The 24,554-nt window shown below is 37.2% G+C and overlaps 1 protein-coding gene across 5 annotated transcripts in view; it reads left to right on the forward strand.

Moving 5' to 3' along the window:
* DOCK7 (dedicator of cytokinesis 7) overlaps positions 1-24,554 on the forward strand; it is a 191,952-nt gene that overhangs the window by 16,156 nt on the left and 151,242 nt on the right. For all 5 annotated transcript variants that reach the window (XM_081486625.1, XM_081486620.1, XM_081486621.1 and 2 more), the window contains exons 2-4: positions 10,499-10,604; positions 20,542-20,717; positions 20,893-20,961. Coding sequence is in view for 4 of the 5 variants with exons in the window: in XM_081486620.1 (XP_081342746.1) it covers positions 10,499-10,604; positions 20,542-20,717; positions 20,893-20,961 (351 nt within the window). In the remaining variant the exon portion in view is untranslated. The remainder of the gene's footprint in view (positions 1-10,498; positions 10,605-20,541; positions 20,718-20,892; positions 20,962-24,554) is intronic.

Raw genomic sequence — 24,554 nt, forward strand, 5'->3', positions numbered from 1 at the left:
TAGTAATTATCATAGTGTTCCTATTAATATGTTAGTGTGTATCAGACATTTTCACTGGTATCTTTAACTGACCTCATAGGGTAGATTTTGGAGAATAGAGAAATCATTAATATGAACTGTTTGTTGTCGTTCGGTCTCTAAGTTGTGTCTGACTCTTTTGCGACCCCAAGTACTGTAGCCCGCCAGGCTCCTCTGTCCATGGGACTGTCCCAGGCAAGAATACTGGAGTGGGCTGCCATTTTCTTCTGTAGGGGATCTTCCTGACCCAGGCATCAAACTTATGTCTCCTGCATTGGCAGGTGGATTCTTTACCACTGAGCCACCAGAGAAGCCCAGTATGAACTATAATTAGAATTATTTACCTTCAGGAACTTTCTTCCATGGAAAGAGGCCTTCAGAGTTTTATGGATCTGAATTCAAACCCAGTGTCTACCTTTTATAAGCTTGGGAAAGTTGCTCTATTTTTGAAATTTATTTAAAAATGTCTATTTTTTCTTGCTGTAGAATAGTATATAGTACTGCAGGAAATTTGGAAATACAAAAGGCTCAAAAGAGAAAGTGAAGATCACCCATAATTCTTGATTTAAACAAAAATTTCTCAATGAAGCTTACATTCTAGTGATAATCTTTGCAGACCAGAAATAGCTTAAATGTCTACCAGTAGAGAGTGGTTAAATATGTTGCAGTTTATCCATTTCATGAGCTCAATGTTGGATAAGAGGAGAACAGTGGTTAAGAGGAAGTGCTCTAAGTTCAGATCTTAGGGCTATTCTTTATTGATTAATATGACCTGAACTTCTTGAAATTTCAGTATCCTCTTATAGTGCCCACTTCGTAGAGTTTTTCTGAAAGTTAAATGAGGTATAAGAAATTTAACACTTTAAATAATATCTGGCACATTGTAAGTGCTTGGTAAACATTGATAGAATATTATTATTTATTTTATGTGCTGATATGGAAAGATTCTCAAGATGTATTAAGTGTATAATGTAAGATACCAAGAAAAGGTTATGTATGATGTTATATGTGAGTATTAAAAAGTAAGGATTTCTTATATATACACTGATAAGCACACATCTTTTTCTTGAAGGATCCCTAAGAAAAGTGGTCACATGTGGGGAATGGGATTGGGGATTGGAAAGGGTAGAGAAATAGACCTTTTGTTTTTACTTCTTTGTGAAGTTTGAGTTTTATTTAATTAATTAATTTATTTTTGGCTGCACCACATGGCATGCGGGATCTTCCCTGACCAGGAATCAAACCCATGCTCCTTGCATTGGGAGCACGAAGTCTTAACCAATAGACCACCAGGGGAAGTTCAAGTTTGAGTTTTTAATACCATGTATGTGAAACAGTGTAAGACTTTATTTTTGGGGGCTCCAAAATCACTGCTGATAGTGATTGCAGCCATGAAATTAAAAGACGCTTACTCCTTGGAAGGAAGGTTATGGCCAACCTAGATAGCATATTTAAAAGCAGAGACATTACTTTGCCAACAAAAGTCTGTCTAGTCAAGGCTATGGTTTTTCCAGTGGTCATGTATGGATGTGAGAGTTGGACGGTAAAGAAAGCTGAGCGCTGCAGAATTGATGCTTTTGAACTGTGGTGTTGGAGAAGACTCTTGAGAGTCCCTTGGACTGCAAGGAGATCCAATCAATCCTTCCTAAAGGAGATCAATCCTGAGTGTTCATTGGAAGGACTGATGTTGAAGCTGAAACTCCAATACTTTGGCCACCTCACGTGAAGAGTTGACTCATTGGAAAAGACCCTAATGCTGGGTAGGATTGGGGGCAGGAGGAGAAGGGGACAACAGAGGATGAGATGGTTGGATGGCATCACTGACTCGATGGACATGGGTTTGGGTAGACTCCAGGAGTTGGTGATGGACAGGGAGGCCTGACGTGCTGCAATTCATGGGGTCGCAAAGAGTCGGACACGACTGAGCGACTGAACTGAACTGATGTGTGTGCATGCTAAGTCACTCCAGTTGTGTCCAGACTCTCCCACCCCATGCACTGCCAGGCTTCTCCTCCAGAGGATCTTCCCCAGCCAGGGATCCAACCTGCATCGCTTACATCTCATCTCTTAAATCTCTTGCAGTGGCAGTTGGGTTCTTTACCACTAGTGCCACCTGGGAAGCCCCAGTACCAAGTACATTTTCCTTTTTTTTTTTTTTTTTTAAAGATGTCTTCTTTTATCAAGTTGTTTTGTCTTTTCTCCATAGTGGGAAATCTTATTTTCTCTACTTCTCATAGTAACTGTATTTATGTAATGGTAAAGAGTTTTAAGTGTAGTTCTGGAACCAGCTCTTTGCAGATTTGCTAAAGACATATTAGAGACTACTTTGAGATAAGTAAACATGTTGTCTCATTAAAACATTGTTAAAAAGAAGAGTTTCACATAGAATAGGAGAGCATTATGATTCAGTAGTAGTTTTTAAACTTATCACTTAACAAATGGGATTGTAATGATGTTACTAGGCTCTTAAAGGAAAGGTTATATATGTTAGAACTCTTCTGTTGATTCAGACGTTTTTCCTCCCTAACAAGCACTTCCCTGATAATTTGACAGTAATAGATAAAAAGGTATACTTCTTGTCTCCTTTCAATCAATTAGAAACCAACAATACTTATAGGTTACTTTATTCTGATAAGCATTTGGAAAGTTCATATACTGGGTAGTCTCTAAGTTCATCCTTTTTTCTTACCTCCTTTTCTTTCTCTCCACTCTTATACTTGACTTTCCATTCTACTTTCTCCCTCTGACATTGTCTCAATTATCTTAGACATTGAAGATGTAAAGATTAATAAGATGTAGTTCCTGCTCTCAAGAAGTTCATATCAATTGTTCCATTCTAGCATTCTTATTGAACTACTTTTTTGGGAGGAGGAATTATAAATTTCTCTATCAGTTCAGTTGCTCAGTCATGTCTCTCTTTGTGACCCCGTGGACTACAGCACGCCAGGCTTCCCTGTCCATCACCAACTCCTGGAGCTTGCTCAAACTCATGTCCATCAAGTCTGTGATGCCATCCAGCTATTTCATCCTCTCTCGTCCCCTTCTCCTGCCGTCAATCTTTCCCAGCATCAGGGTCTTTTCAAATGAGTCAGTTCTTCACATCAAGTGGCCAAAGTATTGGAGCTTCAACTTCAGCATCAGTCCTTCCAATGAATATTCAGGACTGATTTCCTTTAGGATTGACTGGTTTGATTTTCTTGCTGTCCAAGGGACTCTCAAAAGTCTTCTCCAACACCACAGTTCAAAAGCCTCGGTGCTTAGCTTTCTTTATGGTTCAACTCTCACATCCATACATGGCTACTGGAAAAACCATAGCCTTGACTAGACAGACCTTTGTTGGCAAAGTGATGTCTCTGCTTTTTAACATACTGTCTAGGTTGGTCATAGCTATTCTTCCAAGGAGCAAGTGTCTTTTAATTTCATGGCTGCAGTCACCATCTGCAATGATTTCGGAGCCCAGGAAAATAAAGTCTGCCACTGTTTCCATTGTCTCTCCATCTATTTGCCATGCAGTGATGGAACTGGATGCCATGATCTTAGTTTTTTTGAATGTTGAGTTTTAAGCCGCTTTTTCACTCTCCTATTTCACTTTCATCAAGAGGCTCTTTAGTTCCTCTTCACTTTCTGCCATAAGGGTGGTGTCATCTGTATATCTGAGGTTATTGATATTTCTCGTAGCAATCTTGATTCCTTCTTGTGCTTCATCCGGCTCCGCATTTTGTGTGATGTATTCTGCATATAAGTTAAATAAGAAGGATGACAGAATACAGCCTTGACATAATCCTTTCCCAATTTGGAACCAGTCTGTTGTTCTATGTCCGGTTCTGTTGTTTCTTGACCTGCATGTAGACTTCTCAGGAGGCAGGTAAGGTGGTCTGGTATTCCCATCTCTTGAAGAATTTTTCAGTTTGTTGTGATCTACACAGTCAAAGGCTTTGGTGTAGTCAATAAAGCACAAATAGGTTTTTTTGGAACTCTCTTGCTTTTTTCAGTGATCCAGTGGATGTTGGCAATTTGATTTCTGGTTCCTCTGCCTTTTCTAAATCCAGCTTGAACATCTGGAAGTTCACAGTTCACGTATTGCTGAAGCCTGGCTTGGAGAATTTTGAGTATACCTTTGCTCGTATGTGAGATGAGTACAATTGTGCAGTAGTTTGAACATTCTTTGGCATTGCCTTTCTTTGGGATTGGAATGAAAACTGACCTTTTCCAGTCCTGTTGCCACTGTTGAGTTTTCTGAATTTCTCTATAGTCTCATATTTTTCACTTCAGCTTTTTAAACTTTATTAAGCACCCAGAGTGTTCTAGGCACTCTCCTAAAGGGTGCTAAGCTAGGTAAACCTAATTGCTTAGTTCCTTGTAAGGAGACAGTAAATAGATTTCAGAACAGTTTGATATATGCTATGTATCTGCTCAGTTATCACAGTGAGGTAGTTTTTGATAGAGAAGTGCCACCAGACAGTGAAAAAAAATGCACATTTTCTTTAATGGCAGAAATTAACCTCTTTTGAGACATTTATACAAAAAAAGAGACATACTTCTGTCAGAAGTAAAGTTTCCTTGGCTTCAGTCATTCCTCAAGGAGGTTGCAAAGGTACTTCTGAAAAGTGAGTGTGCCAGGTCTGAGAAGCCAAATCTTTGATATTTCACCAGACTCTTTTTTCCCCCACCATACTTTTACGTTTGTGGGTTGCATCACTACCATTCTAGAAAATCCTACATTGCAGTTTTTGTGCTGCTTTCAAAGAGAATGTTTACAAACATTGGGTTTTCCCACTGCTGAAATCAAAGTCTGTCTGCAAGGCCAGGTTGTCATTCCACCATAGAAAACAGTCTGACTAGTCTGCTGCCTATCTGAACTAGCCTCCTGGAAACTCCATTGCTTTGAATGAAAGAGGATAGTACCCAATGTTCATCGCAGCACTGTTTACAATAGCCAGGACATGGAAGCAACCTAGATGTCCATCAGCAGACGAATGGATAAGGAAGCTGTGGTACATATACACAATGGAATATTACTCAGCCATTAAAAAAATACATTTGAATCGGTTCTACTGAGATGGATGAAACTGGAGCCCATTATACAGAGTGAAGTAAGCCAGAAAGAAAAACAACAATACAGTATACTAATGCATATATATGGAATTTGAAAGATGGTAACGATAACCCTATATGCGAGACAGAATAAGAGACACAGATGCATAGAACAGTCTTATGGACTCTGAGGGAGAAGGTGAGGGTGGGACGTTCTGGGAGAATAGCATTGAAACATGTATATTATCATATGTGAAACAGAACACCATTCCATGTTCGATGCATGAGACGAGGGCTCAGGGCCGGGGCAATGGGATGACCCAGAGGGATGGGATGGGGAGGGAGGTGGGTGGGGGGTCCAGGAAGGGGAACACATGTAAACCCATGGCTGATTCATGTCAATGTATGGCAAAAACTATTACAGTATTGTAAAGTAATTAGCCCCCAACTAAAATAAATAAATTTATATAAAAAAAAAAAAGGGTAATAGTTTTAAACTAGAAAAAAAAAAAAAGAAGATAAATCCAGTGCTTTGAAAGCACAGAGGATAAGTGTCTAACCTGAGTATAAGAAGCAGAATTAATCAGTCAGGAATGTATGGAGGATATGATACACTTCTTGAAGAGTATTTGCCATACCTGTATTCCATATTTAGTTTTCTAGTTTTCTCTGTTAAGGCAGAGTAGTAATAACTGAAGAGTTTTAAGCCCTTAAGCTAAATTGTAGACCTCATTTGCCTTTCTAAAATATAAGGGCATTTTCCTCCATTATTATAATACTGTTTTCCACATTAAAAAACACTAATTCTTAATTATGTAATACCTTGTCCATATTCAAATTTCTCATTATCCTTAGAAATATCTTGTTCAAACCAGGATCCAGTTAGGAACTATTCATTGTATTTGGTTATATTTAAGTCTTTTCTTTTCTTTTTGAGTAGACTTTAATTTTACGTCTTTTTTGTGCTAAAGCTTAGCCCACTGCGTTTATTTATTCATTACATTGACTTGTTAAAGAGACATGACTTTTCTTTTGGTTTTTGTCTGATTGCCTTTTTTAGTATTGTTAATACTGTTCTCTGCATTTTTTTGTGATCTAGATATTAGATATACAGGTTTTTTTGCTTGTTTTTGAACTTTTTATTTTATATTGGTGTATAGTTGACTAACAGTGTTATGTTAGTTTCCAGTGTACAGAAAAGTAAGTCGGTTGTACGTATACATGTATCTACTCTTTTTCAAATTCTTTTCCAGTTTAGTTGTTATAGAGTATTGAGCAGTTTCCTGTGCTATACAGTTGTTCCTTCTCAGTTACCCATTTTATTTTTAAAAATTAAAAAAATTTTAAAATTTATTTGGCTGCACCAAATCTTAGTTGTGGCATGCAGGATCTTTCAGTTGTGGCTTGGGGGATCTAATTTCCTGACCAGGGATCAAACGTGGGTCCCCTGCCTCGGGAGCTGGAGTTTTAGCCACTGGGCCACCATGGAAGTCCCTTTCCTTATCCATTTTAAATATAGCAGTGTATATGTCAATTCCAAACTCCCCAACTATCCCTCCCCACCCCATCCTCCCCTGATAACCATACACACACACACACACACACACAGGGACTTATTACAAAATGGAAATAGACTCACAGACTTAGAAAGCAAACTTATGGTTATATAGGTCTGATTTAGTTCAGGTTAGACATTTTTGGCACAAATACTTGGAAGGTGATACAGTGTTGTATTTGCTTATTTATTTATTTATTTATTTTTGCCTCTTTTTGTCTTTAATACCAACTATACACAGTGGTCCAAACCTATGATTCAACCTATTGGTCATCAGTCTTAGACTTGTATAGTCACAGCATTGGAGTATCATCTGTTCTTACCTTTTTTCTTTTGGGGCTTTTTAGCTAGCCCTTTTTGCTTTGTCTTTGATATGTTCCCTTACCTGGTCTATTCCATGGTATGTTCCCTTACACTTCTTCCCTGAATTCTGTCTTCAATATAAGCAGTAGCAGTTCCAAGAGATATTATTCTTATTTGACATATTACATTGTGGACTTTTTTGTGTGTGTAAACTTATAGGAGTAGCTCAACTAACCTCTTTTATTTTAGTCTAAAATCTCTTTTGGTTTCCCAGGTGGCTCAGTGGTAAAGAATCCGCCTGCCATCTTTACTTGGGGGTTTCCTCTGGTCCCATGAAGAATGAGTAGAGATGAGAGAGGGCCAGATTAGTCTTGGGACATTTGGAAATCATGGTTGATGGGGCATCTGAAAGTGGGATGAGGTTAGATGAAAGGTTACATGCAACATAATTTTCCCTCAGAGTGTGAACCCTTTGTTTGTTATTTCTAATGTTCCATGATGAATGGTCTTAGTGAATGCATTTTTTTTTTTTTTTGGTAAAAACTAATGTGTGTTGACATAGTGAGGGAGTTTGTGGAACTGGTGAGAGTTGGTAAGGAGATAAATAGGTCAAATATTGGATCATGTTCTTCTGGGAGGGGAAGAAGATATTCTGCTATTATAATTTAAGAGCATAAGTAACTGTGGGATTTTTGACCTACTCTTTCCACTTTGCTGTTGATGTTAATAGCTTATTAGAAGTAAAAAGACTTCCTTGTATTGCTTTACTATATGAGCTACATTAGGAATAGGAAAAATTATCAAAAAAGTAATCTATGATAAAGGCGTTTAACTGATATCAGGAACTGTATTTATTACATTTCTTGTCATGCATACTTTGGACCATGGTGTAGTTAGAGAGACTTTTCTATTTGGGAAAATTTCCTCAATTACCGTTGAGGAAATCTTTTCATGTAGAGAGTCGCAATATAAATACATCCTCTGCTGTGTTGCAGATATTTTTATTACCATTATAGCTCAGTTTGGAAATGGTTCTTATTTTACAAATTTTTGCTGATTTTTTCTTTGGGGGAAATCATGTCTTGTACAAATAAGATAAATATTTGTAATGTGGAGATTAATCTTTTGCATATCTCTGTTATTAAGTGAAAGATTGTCTCTTTTGGAAGTAATATTTTAAACTTTGTTTCATTTTCTACCATTTTGTGAAATCAGAGTGTGTCTTTCAATTAATTGATGGTGTAATGGTTAATTAGCGAGGCTTTTCTTTCTTAGCTGTACCTGAAGTAACAGCAAGCCTTTAACAATTAGTGAGATCTTGACCTTGATGAAATATAGCAGTTTACAATTCAGATTACTCATAGTTTAGCCACAGAAACACTGAAAAACAGAAACACTGAGGTAGTGTTGAGATTGGTAGACTGAGTTAAGTGGCACTGAGGAAGGTAGAGATATAATATTTGTTCTCTGCCTCTCTCTCTCTCTCTCTCTTTAAAGGCATTTTCATATTTTCGTCTATTGTAAGGCCTTTTAAACCAAACCTAATGAACATTCAGTGTATAGGTGTCATTAAAAGACTTAAGAGGAGCCATAAACTGAAGTGAATGTTCCTATCCTCTCACATCCAGGTGCTTTACAGATTTTGTCCTTTGCCCTCTCCTCAATCTGTATTCTCCTTCAAAGGTTACCTTTTCTCTTTAGCTTTCATCTTTAATCTCTACTGGTTTCTTCATGCTGTCTTCTTCCTCCCTTGTCTGTTGTCAGTTAGTCTTTTTTATTCATTTGCTTATTTTTTTTAAAAAACTAAGACTTTTTGGGGAGAAGTTTTAGATTTAAAGAAGAGTGGAAAGTCAAGAGAGCACTCATGTTTATACCCCAACCAAGTTTCTCCTATTATTAACATCTTGGATTAATGTGAAACCTTTGTTATAATAGATAAGCCAATATTAATACATTATTATTAGTTAAAGTCCAAAAATTACATTATGTTTACTTTGTGTTGTGCATTCTTTAGGTTTTGACAAATATACAGTATATGTATCTATTATAATAGTATCATAGAGAATAGTTTCACTGCCCTAAGAATGCCCTGTGCATTACTTATTCATCTCTTCCTTTTCCTTCCTCCTACAACCCCTGGCAACCACTGTTTTTTTTTCTCCTCTCCATACTTTTGCCTTTTCCAGAATGTCATGTAGGTGGAATCATACAGTACCTTGTCTCTTTCGCTTAGCAATATTCTCTTAAGGTTCTTCCATGTCTCTTTTCTTTGGCTTGCTAGCACAGTATTTCTTTTTTTTTTTAGTTGCTGAATATTATTCCATTGTGTGAATGTACTACAGTTTGTTTATCCTTTTACCTGTTGAAGAATAAGCTTCCAATTTTTGGCAATTATAAATAACAAATTAACTTTTTATGAAACACAAATATGATCTAAAGTACTTCAAGTCAAATAAAGAAAAAGTTGAGCTAATTCAGTATCTTGAGCCTTAAAAAATAGCTCTTCTACCTTTGTATCAAAAATTTCCAATTGAGTAGTCAGCTCCTAACAGTGCTCAAGAGGTATGTGTGGAGTGATTGAATATAAAAAAGGTAAGGAAGTATGGAAGAGAAGAAAGAGGCTAAAGACTATATCATATAATATTCAGATAATTTTTGGAAAATGAGATTGTCTAGAAATTCAGCTGGAAATTTGATTGGGCACTAAGATGTTCAGGGCTCTGAATTCAACCGTTAATTTGAGAACACTCCAGAACAAAAGTATCATCAAACTGGCCCAGAGGTGAATAAACATTTCTCTGTTTTAAGTGCCACATGCTAGATATTTTAGGGAAAATAGCAGTGAATGAAACCATTGCCTCTGTTTATATAGGGCATACATGAATGTGGAAAAAATAACTAGGAAGGAGAAAAATGTGAGTTAGGTTATGATGAATACTCTAAGAATTTTAAAGAAGGGTATTATTTTAGTTGTGGTGAGTCAAGAAGCTTTTATGGAAGTCTTGCCTTTTGAGTCTTACCTTTAAAATAGTTGAGTTGAATTTGTGGATTCAGGAGAGAAACAGCATTCTAGGAAGCAATTTATGTTCATTGAGAAGAATTTGAGATAGAATATAAAAGCTGAAGAGGTGATTAGGGTCAAAGTATAGAAAGCCATTAATACCAGAGTATGCAGACAGTTTTTATTAGTTAAGTAAAAATAGGAAATAATTTTATGGGGCATGAATATTGTTTATAAAGTATTTTAGAATTAATTTTATATCCTTAAAATTTATATACTTTATGATATATACTTCTTATTATAGCTTTCAGCTCTATCATAAGCCAGAATATTTCCCTGAAATGTTGTATACAAAAGGAAGCCTTATGTAAGTTGACTGTCGGTTTTGTACCCTGCATCAGCATTATAAAGACATTCTACTGTAATTATAAGCAGTATTTACCAAAAGAGCTTATGAATTTATACCCTTACTGATATGCTGAGATTTTGTTGTTCTTTAAATGAACTTTTAATATACTTAGCTTTCTCCCGTTTTAAATTAAGCTGATTTCTTTTTGCAAACAATGTATTTGCTTTTTTTGTTGCAGAACTGTGGCTGCTGAAGTCAGGAAGCAGATCTCTGGACAGTATAGTGGCTCTCCCCAGCTGCTCAAAAACCTCAACATTGTTGGCAATATATCCCATCATACCACAGTAAGTAATGTGTTTAAGATATGATATGTTACTGTTACATTCTGACTAGGCCATGAAAAATAGTGGAAAGATAGGAGCCAAGCCTTTGACTCTGTGGATCACAACAAACTGTGGAAAATTCTTAAAGAGATGGGAATACCAAACCACCTGACCTGCCTCCTGACAAATCTGTATGCAGGTCAAGAAGCAACAGTTAGAACTGGACATGAAACAACAGACTGGTTCCAAATTGGGAAAGGAGTACGTCAAGGCTGTATATTGTCACCCTGCTTATTTAACTTATATGCAGAGTACACCATGCAAAATGCCATGCTGGATGAAGCACAAGCTGGAATCAAGATTGCCAGGAGAAATATTGATAACCTCAGATATGCAGATGACACCACCTTAGTGGTAGAAAGTGAAGAGAAACTAAAGAGCCTCTTGATGAAAGTGAAAAAGGAGAGTGAAAAAGCTGGCTTAAAACTCAGCATTCAAAAAACTTAAGATCATGGCATCTGGTGCCATCACTGCATGGCAAATAGATGGAGAAACAATGGAAACAGTGGCAGACTTTATTTTCTTGGGCTCCAAAGTCACTGCAGATGGTGACTGCAGCCATGAAATTAAAAGATGCTTGCTCCTTGGAAGGAAAGCTATGACCAACCTAGACGGCATATTAAAAAGCAGAGAGATTACTTTGCTAACACAAGTCCATCTAGTCAAAAGCTAAGGTTTTTCCAGTATTCATGTATGGATATGAGAGTTGGGCTATAAAGAAAGCTGAGCGCTGAAGAATTGATGCTTTTGAACTGTGGTGTTGGAGAAGACTCTTGAGAGTTCCTTGGACTGCAAGATCAAACCAGTCAATCCTAAGGAAATCAGTCCTGAATATTCATTGGAAAGACTGATGCTTAATCTGAAACTCCAATACTTTGGCCACCTGATGTGAAGAACTTACTCATTTGAAAAGACCCTGATGCTGGGAAAGGTTGAAGGGAGGAAGAGAAGGGGACGACAGATGAGATGGCTGGATGGCATCACCGACTCAGTGGACATGAGTTTGAGCAAGCTCCAGGAGTTGGTGATGGACAGGGAAGTCTGGTAAGCTGCAGTCCATGGGGTCACAAAGAGTTGGACATGACTGAATGACTGAACTGAACTGAAGAGCCAGGGGATTGGGTTCCATCACTAGTATCACTAACAACCTTATTCGTTGCTACCTCACTTTTTTCTGAAATTTGAGTCAGGGGAGTGTTGGAAGGTGTTACAGAAGTGTTGATTTCCTAATCAGCTCCAAAACTTTATATTCAGGATTTAATCAACTTTGGAATTTTATAAATAGAACGTCTCAGACCCAAGTTGGATTCATACATGAAAGTTCAGGAATCTTCTCTAGAAATAATAGGTACTGAAAGTAGTGAAAGTAAGTCATTCGGTTGTGTCTGACTCTTTGTGACCCCATGGACTGTAGCCTGCCAGGCTTCCCTGTCCATAGAGTTCTTCAGGCAAGAATGCTGGAGTGGGTAGCCATTCCCTTCTCCAGGGGGTCTCCCCAACCCAGGGATCAAACCTGCGTCTCCCACATTGCGGGCAGATTCTATACTATCTGAGCCACCAGGGAAGCCCCAATAGATACTGAAGTAAATGTTATATAATTGTGTAGATTCATAGTATTATCTATTTCCTTTAATAGAAAGGAATATATAGTTTTGAATTATTGCTTTAAGCCAGGAGCTATGTCAGAGATAAAGATACATGTTTTTTTCTTCAAGAGGCTGGCATGAGGATAATCAATTTTAATAAAAAAAAAAAACCTGATACTTAGCTATAGTAGGAATATGAATTAAAAACATGCTCCATTTGTCAAAAACTGAAAAAGTAGTTAAGAGTGAGTTGGATAAAGTTATATTAACACTTTCTTTTTATCTATGAAACAGCACCAACTATTGAACAGACATGGTATGCCAGAGCATAGTAGTTTGAATGGCTTGTAGTGACATGTTAATAATATTTGTTATTAAATTTTAACATATGAAGTTTATTTTTAACAACAGTAACATACTGATTGGAGAAAGTTTATAATATATAGATTTCTGGATGATTTCCGTGTGCACGGAGATGGTCCTTCTAATACCCTCTTGAGTGTCTTGAACTGATTGCCTGTGTTGTGTGTTATACATTCACTGTTCATTTCCATAGTCACCCCTGGATTTGGTCATTATGAATAACTGTAAGCCTTATGTAATTTCAGTTCCACAATTCCACAATAAGAATTGCTTCTTCTCTCTCTTGCTCTCTTATTCTGGTGCTCTGACTTCAACTGTAGTTAAGCTCCACTGGGATCTAGAATCCATGAACCTGCTAACATTTTTAGGTCTCTCACTCCTTGATGTGCTTATTTTCCTCTCCTTGCCAAACTTAAATTATTTGTTGAAATTTATAATTACTCTTTTGCATATACCGTTGATTTCCTTAACGTCTCATGTCATTGGCACTACCTCAGTGCTGTTTAAATCCAACCTTCTGGTTACTTCATGTCAGCACTCATGCAGCTGGGTATGGCTGGAGAAAAATACACAGGTCTTACTGACTGGTCTCACTTTACATATATGACCACTAATGCATGAAGACTTCTACATTGCTTAAACTAAAAATATTTTATTTTCCTAGTCTGTTCATTCTCCTGCTGTTTTCAGTTCAGTTCAAATGCTCAGTCGTGTCCGACTCTTTGCAACCCCATGAACTGCAACACGCCAGGCCTCCCTGTCCATCCCCAACTCCCGAAGTTTATCCAAACTCATGTCCATTGAGTCGGTGATGCCATCTAACCATCTCATTGTCTGTCGTCCCCTTCTCCTCCTGCCTTCAATCTTTCCCAACATCAGGGTCTTTTCAAATGAGTCAGCTCTTCGCATCAGTTGGCCAAAGTGTTGGAGTTTCAAGTTCAACATCAGTCCTTCCAATGAACACCCAGGACTGATCTCCTTTAGGATGGACTGTTTGGATCTCCTTGCAGTCCAAGGGACTCTCAAGAATCTTCTCCAACACCACAGTTCAAAAGCATCAATTCTTCTGCTCTCAGCTTTCTTTATAGTCCAACTCTCGCATCCATATATGACTACTGGAAAAACCATAGCCTTGACTAGACAGACCTTTGTTGGCAAAGTAATGTCTCTGCTTTTTAATATGCTGTCTAGGTTGGCCATAACTTTCTTTCCAAGGAGTAAACGTCTTTTAATTTCATGGCTGGAATCACCATCAGCAGTGACCTTGGAGCCCAAAATAATAAAGTCTGACACTGTTTCCACTGTTTCCCCGTCTATTTCCCATGAAGTGATGGGACCAGATGCCATGATCTTAGTTTTCTGAATGTTGAGCTTTAAGCCAACTTTTTCACTCTCTCTTTCACTTTCATCAAGGGGCTCTTTAGTTCTTCACTTTCTGCCATAAGGGTGGTGTCATCTGCACATCTGAGGTTATTGATATTTCTCCTGCTGTTTTAGTTGACTCATTTCAGGCCTCCTACTCTTCCCTTAAAATCCTAATTGCTCTTCTCTATTTTCAGTCTTAAGATGACTTGGCTTCCTGTTTCACTGAGAAAATTGAAGCAGTCAGGGACATCCACATTCTCCTACCACCATGTGTATTTACCTTTTATCATCTGTACCCATATTGTCTGTCTATTCACCAGTTACTTTAGATAAACCACTAGTGAACTAGATCCCAACTTCTCTGTTACTAACATACAGTACTTTAGTAATTCTCCTTGCTGTTTTATGTATTACTTTTTCTCTCTATTTACTGGATCCTTACATTCCCATTGGTCTACAAACATGCAGATGTGCTGTTATTTCTCCCATTTGAAAGAATTCTTTTTTTGCCCCACTTTTCGATCAGTCTCCCGCTTTCAATATTTCTTTGCTCTTCTTTGAAACAGAATTCCTTCAAAGGGTTGTCAGAGCTTGCTGACTTCAATTTCTCTTCTTATATTCTCTCTGTGAAAGTTCTTTTTAAGTTATGCGAATCTTCAAACACACACAGAAGTAGAAGACAAGTAAAAACATTGACATTTTTTTATTTAGCCGCAATGCTGTTATCACATTTAACAAAATAGTCTGTTATTCTTTGGTGTCATCTAATATCCAGTGCATGTTAAATTTTCTCAATTATTTCACTTGTCTTTTTGTAGTTGATTTATTCAAATCAGGATCAAACAAAATCCACAGATGGAATTTGATCATAGATCACTTGCATTTAAAAAAAGAGGGTAGTTTCTCCTTCCTCTTTTTTTTTTAAATTGAGATATGGCTGATTTATAATACTAAGTAAGTTTCATATGTATAACACAGTGTTTCACTATCTTTAATGGTTGTACTCTTTATAGCTATTATAAGAATTGACTCTATTCCCTTTGCTGTATAGTATATTCTTGCAGCTTATTTATTTTATAATAGTAATTTATTTATTTTTGGCTGTGCGGGGTCTTTGTTGCTGTGTGGGTGTTTCTCTAGTTTCTTGAGCAGGGGGCTACTCTGTAGTTACAGTGCACGGGCTTCTTGTTGCCGTGGCTTTTTGTTGCAGAACATGGGCTCTCAGGTGTCTGGGCTTCAATAGTTGTGGCATGCAGGCTCAGTGGTTGTACCTCCTGTGCTCTAGAGCAGTGGCTCGGTAGTTGTGGTGCACAGGCTTAGTTGCTTTGCACCATGTGAGATCTTCCAGATCAGGGATTGAACACATGTCTTCTGCATTGGTAGGCAGATTCTTTACCACTGGGCCACCAGGGAAGCCTTATAATAGTAATTTTACTTCTTAATCTCCTACCCCTTTCTTGGTTCTGTTTCCCCACTGGTAATCACTGGTTTATTCTCTATATCTGTGAGTCTGCTTTTTTTTTTTTTGCTATTGTTATATTCTCTAGTTTGTTTTGTTTTATAGATTTCACATATGAGTGATATTGTAAAATATTTGTCTTTTTCTGTATGATGTATTTCACTAAAGCATAATATCCTCCAAATATTAGACCCCCTTGTCCATATGGTGGTCTAATATTCTGCAAGGGTGCCAAGAGCATCTGGTGGGGAAATGATAGTCTGTTTAATAAATAGTGCTGAGAAAGCTAAATAGACACATGCAGAGCAATGAAATTGGTCCCCTATCTTACACCACTCACAAAAATTAACTTTAAATGGATCAAAGTCTTAAACAGAAGAGGTAATAGTATAAAACTCTTAGAAGAAAATGTAGAAAGAAAGCTTCTTGATTTTGGTTTTGGAAATGATTTTTTTTTGGATATAATACCAAAAGCACAAACACCAAAGAGCAAAAGTCAACAAATTGGGGCTATGTCAAACTGAAACAGTTTTGCACAGCTAAAGAAACAATTAACAAAAGACATCCTATGAGAATTCCAGAAAAATATCTACTTCTGCTTCATTGACTATGCTAAAGCCTTTGACTGTGTGTATCACAACAAACTGTGGAAAATTCTTCAAGAGATGGGAATACCAGACCACTTTACCTGCCTCCTGTGAAATCTGTATGCAGGTCCAGAAGCAACAGTTAGTACTGGACATGGAACAACGGACTGGTTCCACATGGGAAAGGAGTACGGTCAAGGCTGTATATTGTCACGCTACTTATTGAACTTATATGCAGAGTACATCCTGTGAAATGCCAAGCTGGGTGAAGCACAAGCTGGAATCAAGATTGCCAGGAAAAATAGCAATAACCTCAGATATGCAGATGACACCACCTTAGTGAAGAGGAACTAAAGAGCTTCTTGATGAAGGTGAAAGAAGAGAGTGAAAAAGCTGGCTTAAAACTCAACATTCAAAAAACGAAGATCATGGCATCCGGTCCATCACATCATGGCAAATAGATGGGGAAACAGTGGAAACACTGAAAGATACTGTTTTCTTGGGCTCCAAAATCACAGCAGATGGTGATTGCAGTCATGAAATTAAAAGACGCTTGCTACTTGGAAGAAAAGCTATGACCAACCTAGACAGCATATTAAAAAGCAGAGACATTACTTTGCCAACAAAGCTCTGTCTAGTCAAAGTTATGGTTTTTCCAATAGTCATGTATGCATATGAGAGTTGGACCATAAAGAAGGCTGAGTGCCGAAGAATTGATGCTTTTGAACTGTGGTGCTGGAGAAGACTCTTGAGAGTCCCTTGCGCAGCAAAGAGATCAAACCAGTCAATGCTAAAGGAAATCAGCACTGACTATTCATTGGAAGAAGGACTGATGCTGAAGCTGAAGCTCCAATACTTTGGCCACCTGATGTGAAGAGCTGACTCATTAGAAAAGACCCTGATGCTGGGAGAGATTGAAGACAGGAGGAGAAGGGGACGACAGAGGAGAAGATGATTGGATGATATCACTGACTCAATGGACATGAGTTTGAAATAGTGAAGGACAGGGAAGCCTGGTGTGCTGCAGTCCATGGGGTCTCAAGGAGTCAGGCATAACTGAGGGACTGAATAACAACAACAGTGGGAGCAAAATTTTGCAAAATATACTTCAGATAAGCGGGGGTAATATCCAAAATATATAAAGAGCTCATGCAACTTAATAGCAAAAAGGCAATCCAATTAAAAATGGGCAGAAGAACTAAGTGGACATTTTTTCCAAAGAAGTCATCCAGATGACCGACAGATACATGAAAAGGTGCTCAACATCTCTAATCATTAAGGAAATAGAAATTAAAACCACGATGAGAATATTCCCTCTTACCTGTTAGAATAGTTATCATCAAGAAGTGATAAGGTTGATGATAACCAACCTTGATGTTGTTTATCATCAACAAGTGATAGTAAATGCTGGCAAGGATATGGAGAAAAGGGAACCTTTGAGCACTGCTGGTGGGAACATAAAGTGGTATAGCCACTGGGGAAAACAGTATGGAGGTCCCTCAAAAAGCCCTATGATCCAGCAGTTCCACTTTTGGGTATTTATCTGAAGAAATGAAAACACTAATTCAAGAAGGTACACCCCAGTATTCATAGCAACATTACTAACAATAGCCAATATATAGAAGCAACCTGAATGTCTATTAACAGATGAATGGATAAAGAAGATGTGGTGTATCTATACAGTAGAATACTATTCCCTCCGCCAACTATTAAGTTTGTTTTTGTGCCATTGACTTGTTGAGGAAATTGGATTAGTTGTCTTACAGTTTTCCTGCCTTTTGGATTTTATGTATACTTCCTTGTAGACTTGTTTTTCTGTCTCCTGTATTTCCTGTAATTAGATTCTGATTTGACTTTTTTGAAATTTCTTCCTTGTATACTTGTTTTCCTATCTTCTGTATTTTCTGTATATGATTAGATTCTGTTTCAGTTTTTTTAATGGCTTTACATTGAGATTTATTTCACATAACCATACAGTTCACCCATTTAATTTATGATTCAGTGGATTTAATATATTCACAGATATGTGCAACCATCATAACGGTCAATTTAAAACATTTTCATTATCTCAAAAAGAAATCTTTGGCTATCACCCTTTAATTAATCCCCCTTCCCTTTAGCCTGAAACAACCACTAATCAAATATAAGAATTTTGATGGTATACCTGAAGCGTTTGAAAGAGATCTTAACACTAAACACGTCAGTCACAATTCCAGTACTATGATTGTTGAAGTAAGGTGTGTCTCACGTTGCCTGTAAGAGACTCTAGTGCCTCACTGTTGCTTCTTGTTGTCACCCTTCAACCCTGCTTACTGTCTAGTCACTTTCTATTATAAAATCATTTTTCAGTCTCCTCCCTTGGATCTGTAAATACAGGATCTTTCTTTGGAGTCTTGCGAAATAATATATAGTTGTAAGCATCTTATCACTACATCCGAAAACTAGCCCAGGCGGTTGTCTCTGATGGGAGGCAGGGAGAGTGGAGACAGTTGTAGCAAACATATACTTATTTCCTGTTCCAAGCCTAGCTAACAGTACACCTAGAAGACCAGTGACTTTCATTGTGACTTTGGTAAACAAGATCATTTATCTTCTCTGTCATTTAGTGTTGAGAGTCTCTTCAATAAGTAATGCTAGGAAAATTGGACAGCTACATGCAAAAGAATGAAATCAGAATACTTCCTAACACCATGCTGCTGCTGCTGCTAAGTCGCTTCAGTCGTGTCCGACTCTGTGCGACCCCATAGACCATACACAAAGATAAACTCAGAATGGATCAAAGACCTAAATATAAACCTCTGCCTACTTAAATATTCTGAAGATATTCTATTTTCTTCTAGCAGCTTTGTAGTTTTAGTTTAGTTTTTGTACATGCTGTGATGTAAGGATTGAGGTTCATCCCCCCCCGTGTAGTTATCCAACTTTTCCAGCAACAGTAATTGAAAAAGATTTCCCTTTCCTTTATGAATTGCTTCTACAAAGAATGTCATGATAGTGTATTTATGTACTTGATGAAATAGTGAGATAGAATGCTTATGAGAGAAAACCATGAATTTTAGACTTTGAAGACTCAGTTTGAAATTTTGCTCCATCATTTTGTGGCTGTTATTTCCAGAAGTTAACTTCTTTGACCACAATTGCCTTTATTTGTAGAACTGAAATAGTAATTATCTCTAACTTACCGGATTTGGGGGAGATTTAAATGAGAAAACACATAAAGATAATGACAATAATTGTTACTATCTTTTGAGTATTTATGATATTATAGTTATTTAGTATTTTACTTAATATTTTTAAAATGTTGTTTTAACAACTGTTTAGTTGTTCAGTCCAGAGAAGTTTAGATTAAAGCACCTTCTTTGTAGTAATGTGAACTTGCATGGTAGCAAGTCGCAGTATTTTTACCCAATTGAATATCTTGAAAAATAACATATTCTTATTTTCATTGATCTACAGCTGCACATTTTTTATGTTAATATACGAAAAGAGAAGATCCTTTATAGTTTTGCCTGAATAATTTTTCTTTCTTGAATTAGACAAGAAGTAGAATACCTTATCAAAAACTATTATTTCAGCTTGGCTAAGGAATGCCACAAATACTCTGTTATTGCTAATACTTTTAATATGGTCTGTGTTAGTTTCTTTGGGTGCTGTAACAAATTACTGCAAGCTAGGTGGCTTAAAACAACAGACATGTACTCTCTCACAATGCTGGAGTCCAGAAGTTTTTAATCCGTATCAGTGAGTAGAAATCAGAGTATTGGCAAGGTCACATTTTCTTCAGAGGCTCCTTTTAGTATCACTTTATTGCTTCTTCCAGATTCTGATGGCTGCTTGTGGCTATATCACTTCTATCATTAAGGCGAGAATCTTCAAATCTCTTTTTTCTGTTTCTTCATATGGTTTTCTCCTTGGTGCGGCCTGTATCTCCCTCTGTCTTCGTATAAGGATATATATGATTGCATTTCGGACCCACTCAGATAAACCAGGATCATGTCCCTATTTTAAGATCCTTAATGGTATCTTCAAACAGTGTTTTATTGTGTATTTTATTTATCTATTTATTTTGACATTTAAGGTCCATGGATTGGGATGTGGCAATCTTTTGGAGGGCCGTTTTTCAGCCTACCACAGTATGTTATCTGTTTTTACTAGGGTAATCAGCAGTAACAATAAAGACACCATTAAGAAACTTAGAAATGAAAATTCCAAATTATAAAAAAGAATTCCTTCAATGAGCATTTTGTCATTGTAAAGTATTATAAACTTGTTAATTATCTTACTGTTTTTATGTGAGAGTTAAGGGCAAAATTGAAGCAAGATTAAAAGAGAGTGTGACCCAAGCACAAAGAACTATAGGAAAGCCAACACCTGTGATTTCTTTAGCTCATCTGGCTGAATATCTGTTGACATTTTAGAGATAACTGGAGAAAAATATATTTTCTGAAATAATAAATCTCCTTTATTTAAAGTTTTAAAATTCTTGTATCCATCTGTTCCTTTCTACCCACCTCTCTCACCCACCCCTCTTTATAAAGGTGCCGCTTACTGAGGCAGTGGACCCAGTGGATTTGGAAGATTACCTCCTTACTCATCCTTTAGCTGTGGATTCTGGACTTTTAAGGGATTTGGTTGAATTCCCTCCAGATGATATTGAAGTGGTTTGTAGTCCTAGGGACTGTAGAACTCTTGTTTCAGCTGTACCTGAAGAAAGGTAAGGAGACATCTACCTATTTCTGGCTTTAGTGTAACTATAAAACAACTGCCTTCCATTATTTTATTCAGATTCTGCTTCTTGTGGTGGTATTCAACAAGAATGCAGCAGCAAAATTCACAAACATCAGTGCTTTCCTGTCTAAATTATAAATATATTTTCTTTTTTAAAACAGTGAAATGGATCCACATGTTAGAGATTGTATTAGAAGTTATACAGAAGACTGGGCAGTTGTGATCAGAAAGTAAGTTGTATATTCATTGTGATATTTAAAAATACTGAGCAGGATCTATAAATGGATTAAGGTAGGTTACTACTAATTATGAGAACTGAAAATTCATTTAAAAATAGCTGAAAAAGTAATAGAAGAACCTTTGCGTATAGATATTTTCTCCTTAGAAGTTCCACACTTAACTTTCTTTTATTTTCCTTATAAAATAATACTCGATGGACATGAGTTTGAGTAAGCTCCAGGAGTTGTTGATGGACAGGGAAGCCTGGCGTTCTGAGGTCCATGGGGTCGCAAAGAGTTGGACACGACTGAGTGATTGAACTGAACTGAACTGGGGATAGTATTTCTATATTATCACAGATCATTAATAATTACTAATAATATGTAATAATAATGACTTATAGTATTATTCTTTTGGGAAATCATGGGTAAATATTGATGAATAATTTATATTTGTCAAATGGATCCAATTTATTGAATTGATTAAGTTAAATTTAACAGCTAGTTTTCTAGATCAGGCTGTTTGAGAGGTCTCAGCCATTTATTAACCCCGCTGAATATTTATAGGTCCTTGACCTGTATATCCAGTCAAGTAAGTGTTTGTAAAAATAATGTTTTACCACAAAATTTGTTCCTAGTGGTTGGTGTTTGAAATATCAAGTCAGATTAAGAAATAAAATAAAATTACTTCTCCTTTGCTAACTTGCATAGTGAAGAGAGTCTTTGTGCTGAATGTTCTTGGCCTCATTCTATTTATCTAAAGGAAGAATAATTACTGAAGTAGTGGAAAATTCTGTTAAGACATTACAGTTTTGAGAAATGAAGTTTTCTGTGCTAAATTGTACTAGTAGCAGTGATGTGTTCATTGCTTATTGTGTTGCCCTTCTGTCTTATTTCACTGCGTTTAATATTGTGCTAAGCATCACTCTTGGGGATACTGCTGACATGCTTTTTAGTTTTAGTGTGACCTAATAAAAGCACAGTCGGCTACCCTTTATAAAGAAGAGCTGTTTTTATGAACTTACAATTTTGATAAGTATTTCAATAGCCAGATTTTACAGATTACTGAAGAAGACTGTTCCTCTGTCAGATAACTCAAAAGTCTTTACATCTGCTTGTATGTTGGAAGCTTATAATCAGAAATGTTAACAAAAAGAGATTAGTTGCAAAATACGTTAACCTCATGGAATCTGGAATCTGCTACTTAACTGTAATCATGGGGTTGATCACCTTGATTTAAGCCAAGAGGGTATGGTAGTTAACATTTATGGGTTTTTTTTGCTATATGCTGGGCATTTTATTGGGTAATTTACACTCATTTAAGATTCCAACAGATAAGGTAACTCAGGCTTAGAGTAGTTATGTGATTTCTTTGAGGTCCCATAGGCAAAAAGTGGGATTGCTAGGATTAGAACCTAGGGGCATCAGATTCTAATGCTTATATTTTTTTCTGTTATACTAGATATTATTTTTAGTGGTAAATGGAAGATGAAAGGGGTACTTTTGGTAGTCTAGAAGGTTTGAAGTATCCCTGAAATATAAAAGATAGGTGTGATTGGAAACAATAGAAAACCACAGCACAAAATAATCCAAGGAGAAGATACATGCCCAGCATTCAGTAGAATGTTAGGCTCAGTGAACACGGGCAGTGGAAGGGGGACCTGGGGTAAATGTTGGACATTTGGTTATTTTAAAACCTCCTATGCCTTTATGCATAGACATGGGAGTAGAAGTATCCCTATTTTAAGAGCACAAATAATGGGGTCTTGAGAACCTAGTGCTTCCCTGGTGGCTCAGATGGTAAGGAATCTGCCTGCAATGTGGGAGACCTGGATTGGGAAGATCCCCTGGAGGAGGGCATGAAACCCACTTTAGTATTCTTGCCTGGAGAATCCCCATGAACTGAGGAGCCCGGCAGGCTACAGTCCATGGGGTTGCAGAGAGTCGAACACGGCTGACTAAGCACACCACAGAGATCATAGTGCAGTGCCCAGGGTGGGCATTCCTTGGAATAAGAAGGAGCCTTCATGCCCAGAAGACTGGTAGACTGTCTTGAAAGCATGAGTGCCTGTTTTCCATAGTCACTGGATATGTGTTTGGCTAAGGAGACACAGTGTTTCCCAGACAGATATGCACTTACAAATTAACAAATGAGCATTAGAACCTAGCATGCCAGCTAGTTGATGGGAACCAGTGCACTTGGGCTTCCAAGATTGTGCAGTTGGTAAAGAAGCTGCCTGCCAGTGCAGGAGAGGCAAGGGATGTGGGATCAATCCCTGGGTTGGGCAGATCCCCTGGAGTAGGGAATGGCGACCCACTACAGTATTCTTGCCTAGGAAACTCCATGGACATGGGAGCCTGGTGGGCTACAGTCTATGGGGTCTCAAAGAGTTGGACATGGTTGAGCACAGACAACCAATCTAAACCAAAGTGCACTTGAAAGAGAATTATCAAACCACAAATAAAAGAACTAATGATTTAGGAAATAGTTAATAGAACACAGATCAAGAACCATATGTGTAACTAATATCCTTAAAGAGATATGAAAAGATACTGTAACCATATAAAAAAATCAACTAGTTATCTATGGAAGTGAAAATTTTGTTCAGTGAAAAAAAATTTTAAAACTCAGTGGATGGGTTTAATGGTGTAGTAGATGTGACTGTAAAGTGGAATAGTAAGTTATGAGATGAAACCAAAAAATCCTTCCATAATTCAGCACAGAAGGGTAAAAGGATAGAAAGTACTTAATAGTCATTCATTCATTCAAAACACTTAGTATGAGGCTAGTATGTGCCAGGCACTATACTAAGCAGTGATAATACATCAGTCAACAAAACTAACTCCATGCCTTCATGGAGCCTGCATTCTACTTGGGGTTGAGGGCGATAGACAGTAAATAACCACAGATAAATATTTAATAGTTGTGGTGGAGGGAAGTCTTGTAGAGAAAGAAAGTAATATGTGGGGGTAGAGCAAGCCAAGCAGAGGTGTTTCTACTTTATATAACTAATCAGAAGAGGCCTTTCTGATAAGATGAATTGGAGCAAAGACCTAAAGGAAGTTAAGGAGTAAGCCGTCTGGATATCATGGGGAAGAGTGTATTCAACAGAGAAAGAGCGGTACATGCAGTGGTTCCATATTGGAAGCATGCTAGGAATGTTTAAGAAATACCAAATGATCTATGTGGCTGGAACAGAATAATTTAAAGGAGAGAATGCTAAGATACAAAGTCAAAGAAATGGTGGTGGTGGATGGATGATCATGTAGAGCCTTATAGCAACTAACTAGAGCAACAGAATGATAATACAGAAGAGTATTAATCATAAATCATGTCTTTCGTCTCAGTACTCTTGAATTTCATACTATTGATTTTTTAGAACATAAAATTCAACAGTATTCTGGCTTATTCGAGTAGCTTAGGTATAAAACTTCACAAATGAAGGTACTTTTTTCCACTGTATCTCATTTTTATTAAAAAATATAAATACTATAAGTATGTATGTGTGTACATATATATATATATCTCTTATGATTGTACAAACACCTAGGAAAAGGTCCAGTTAGTTAAATAATAGGAGTGTTCAACACTGATAATCTCTGAG

This window comes from Giraffa tippelskirchi, chromosome 5, assembly GCF_054371585.1.
Source record: "Giraffa tippelskirchi isolate mGirTip1 chromosome 5, T2T-mGirTip1v1.2.pri, whole genome shotgun sequence".
NCBI lineage: Eukaryota > Metazoa > Chordata > Mammalia > Artiodactyla > Giraffidae > Giraffa > Giraffa tippelskirchi.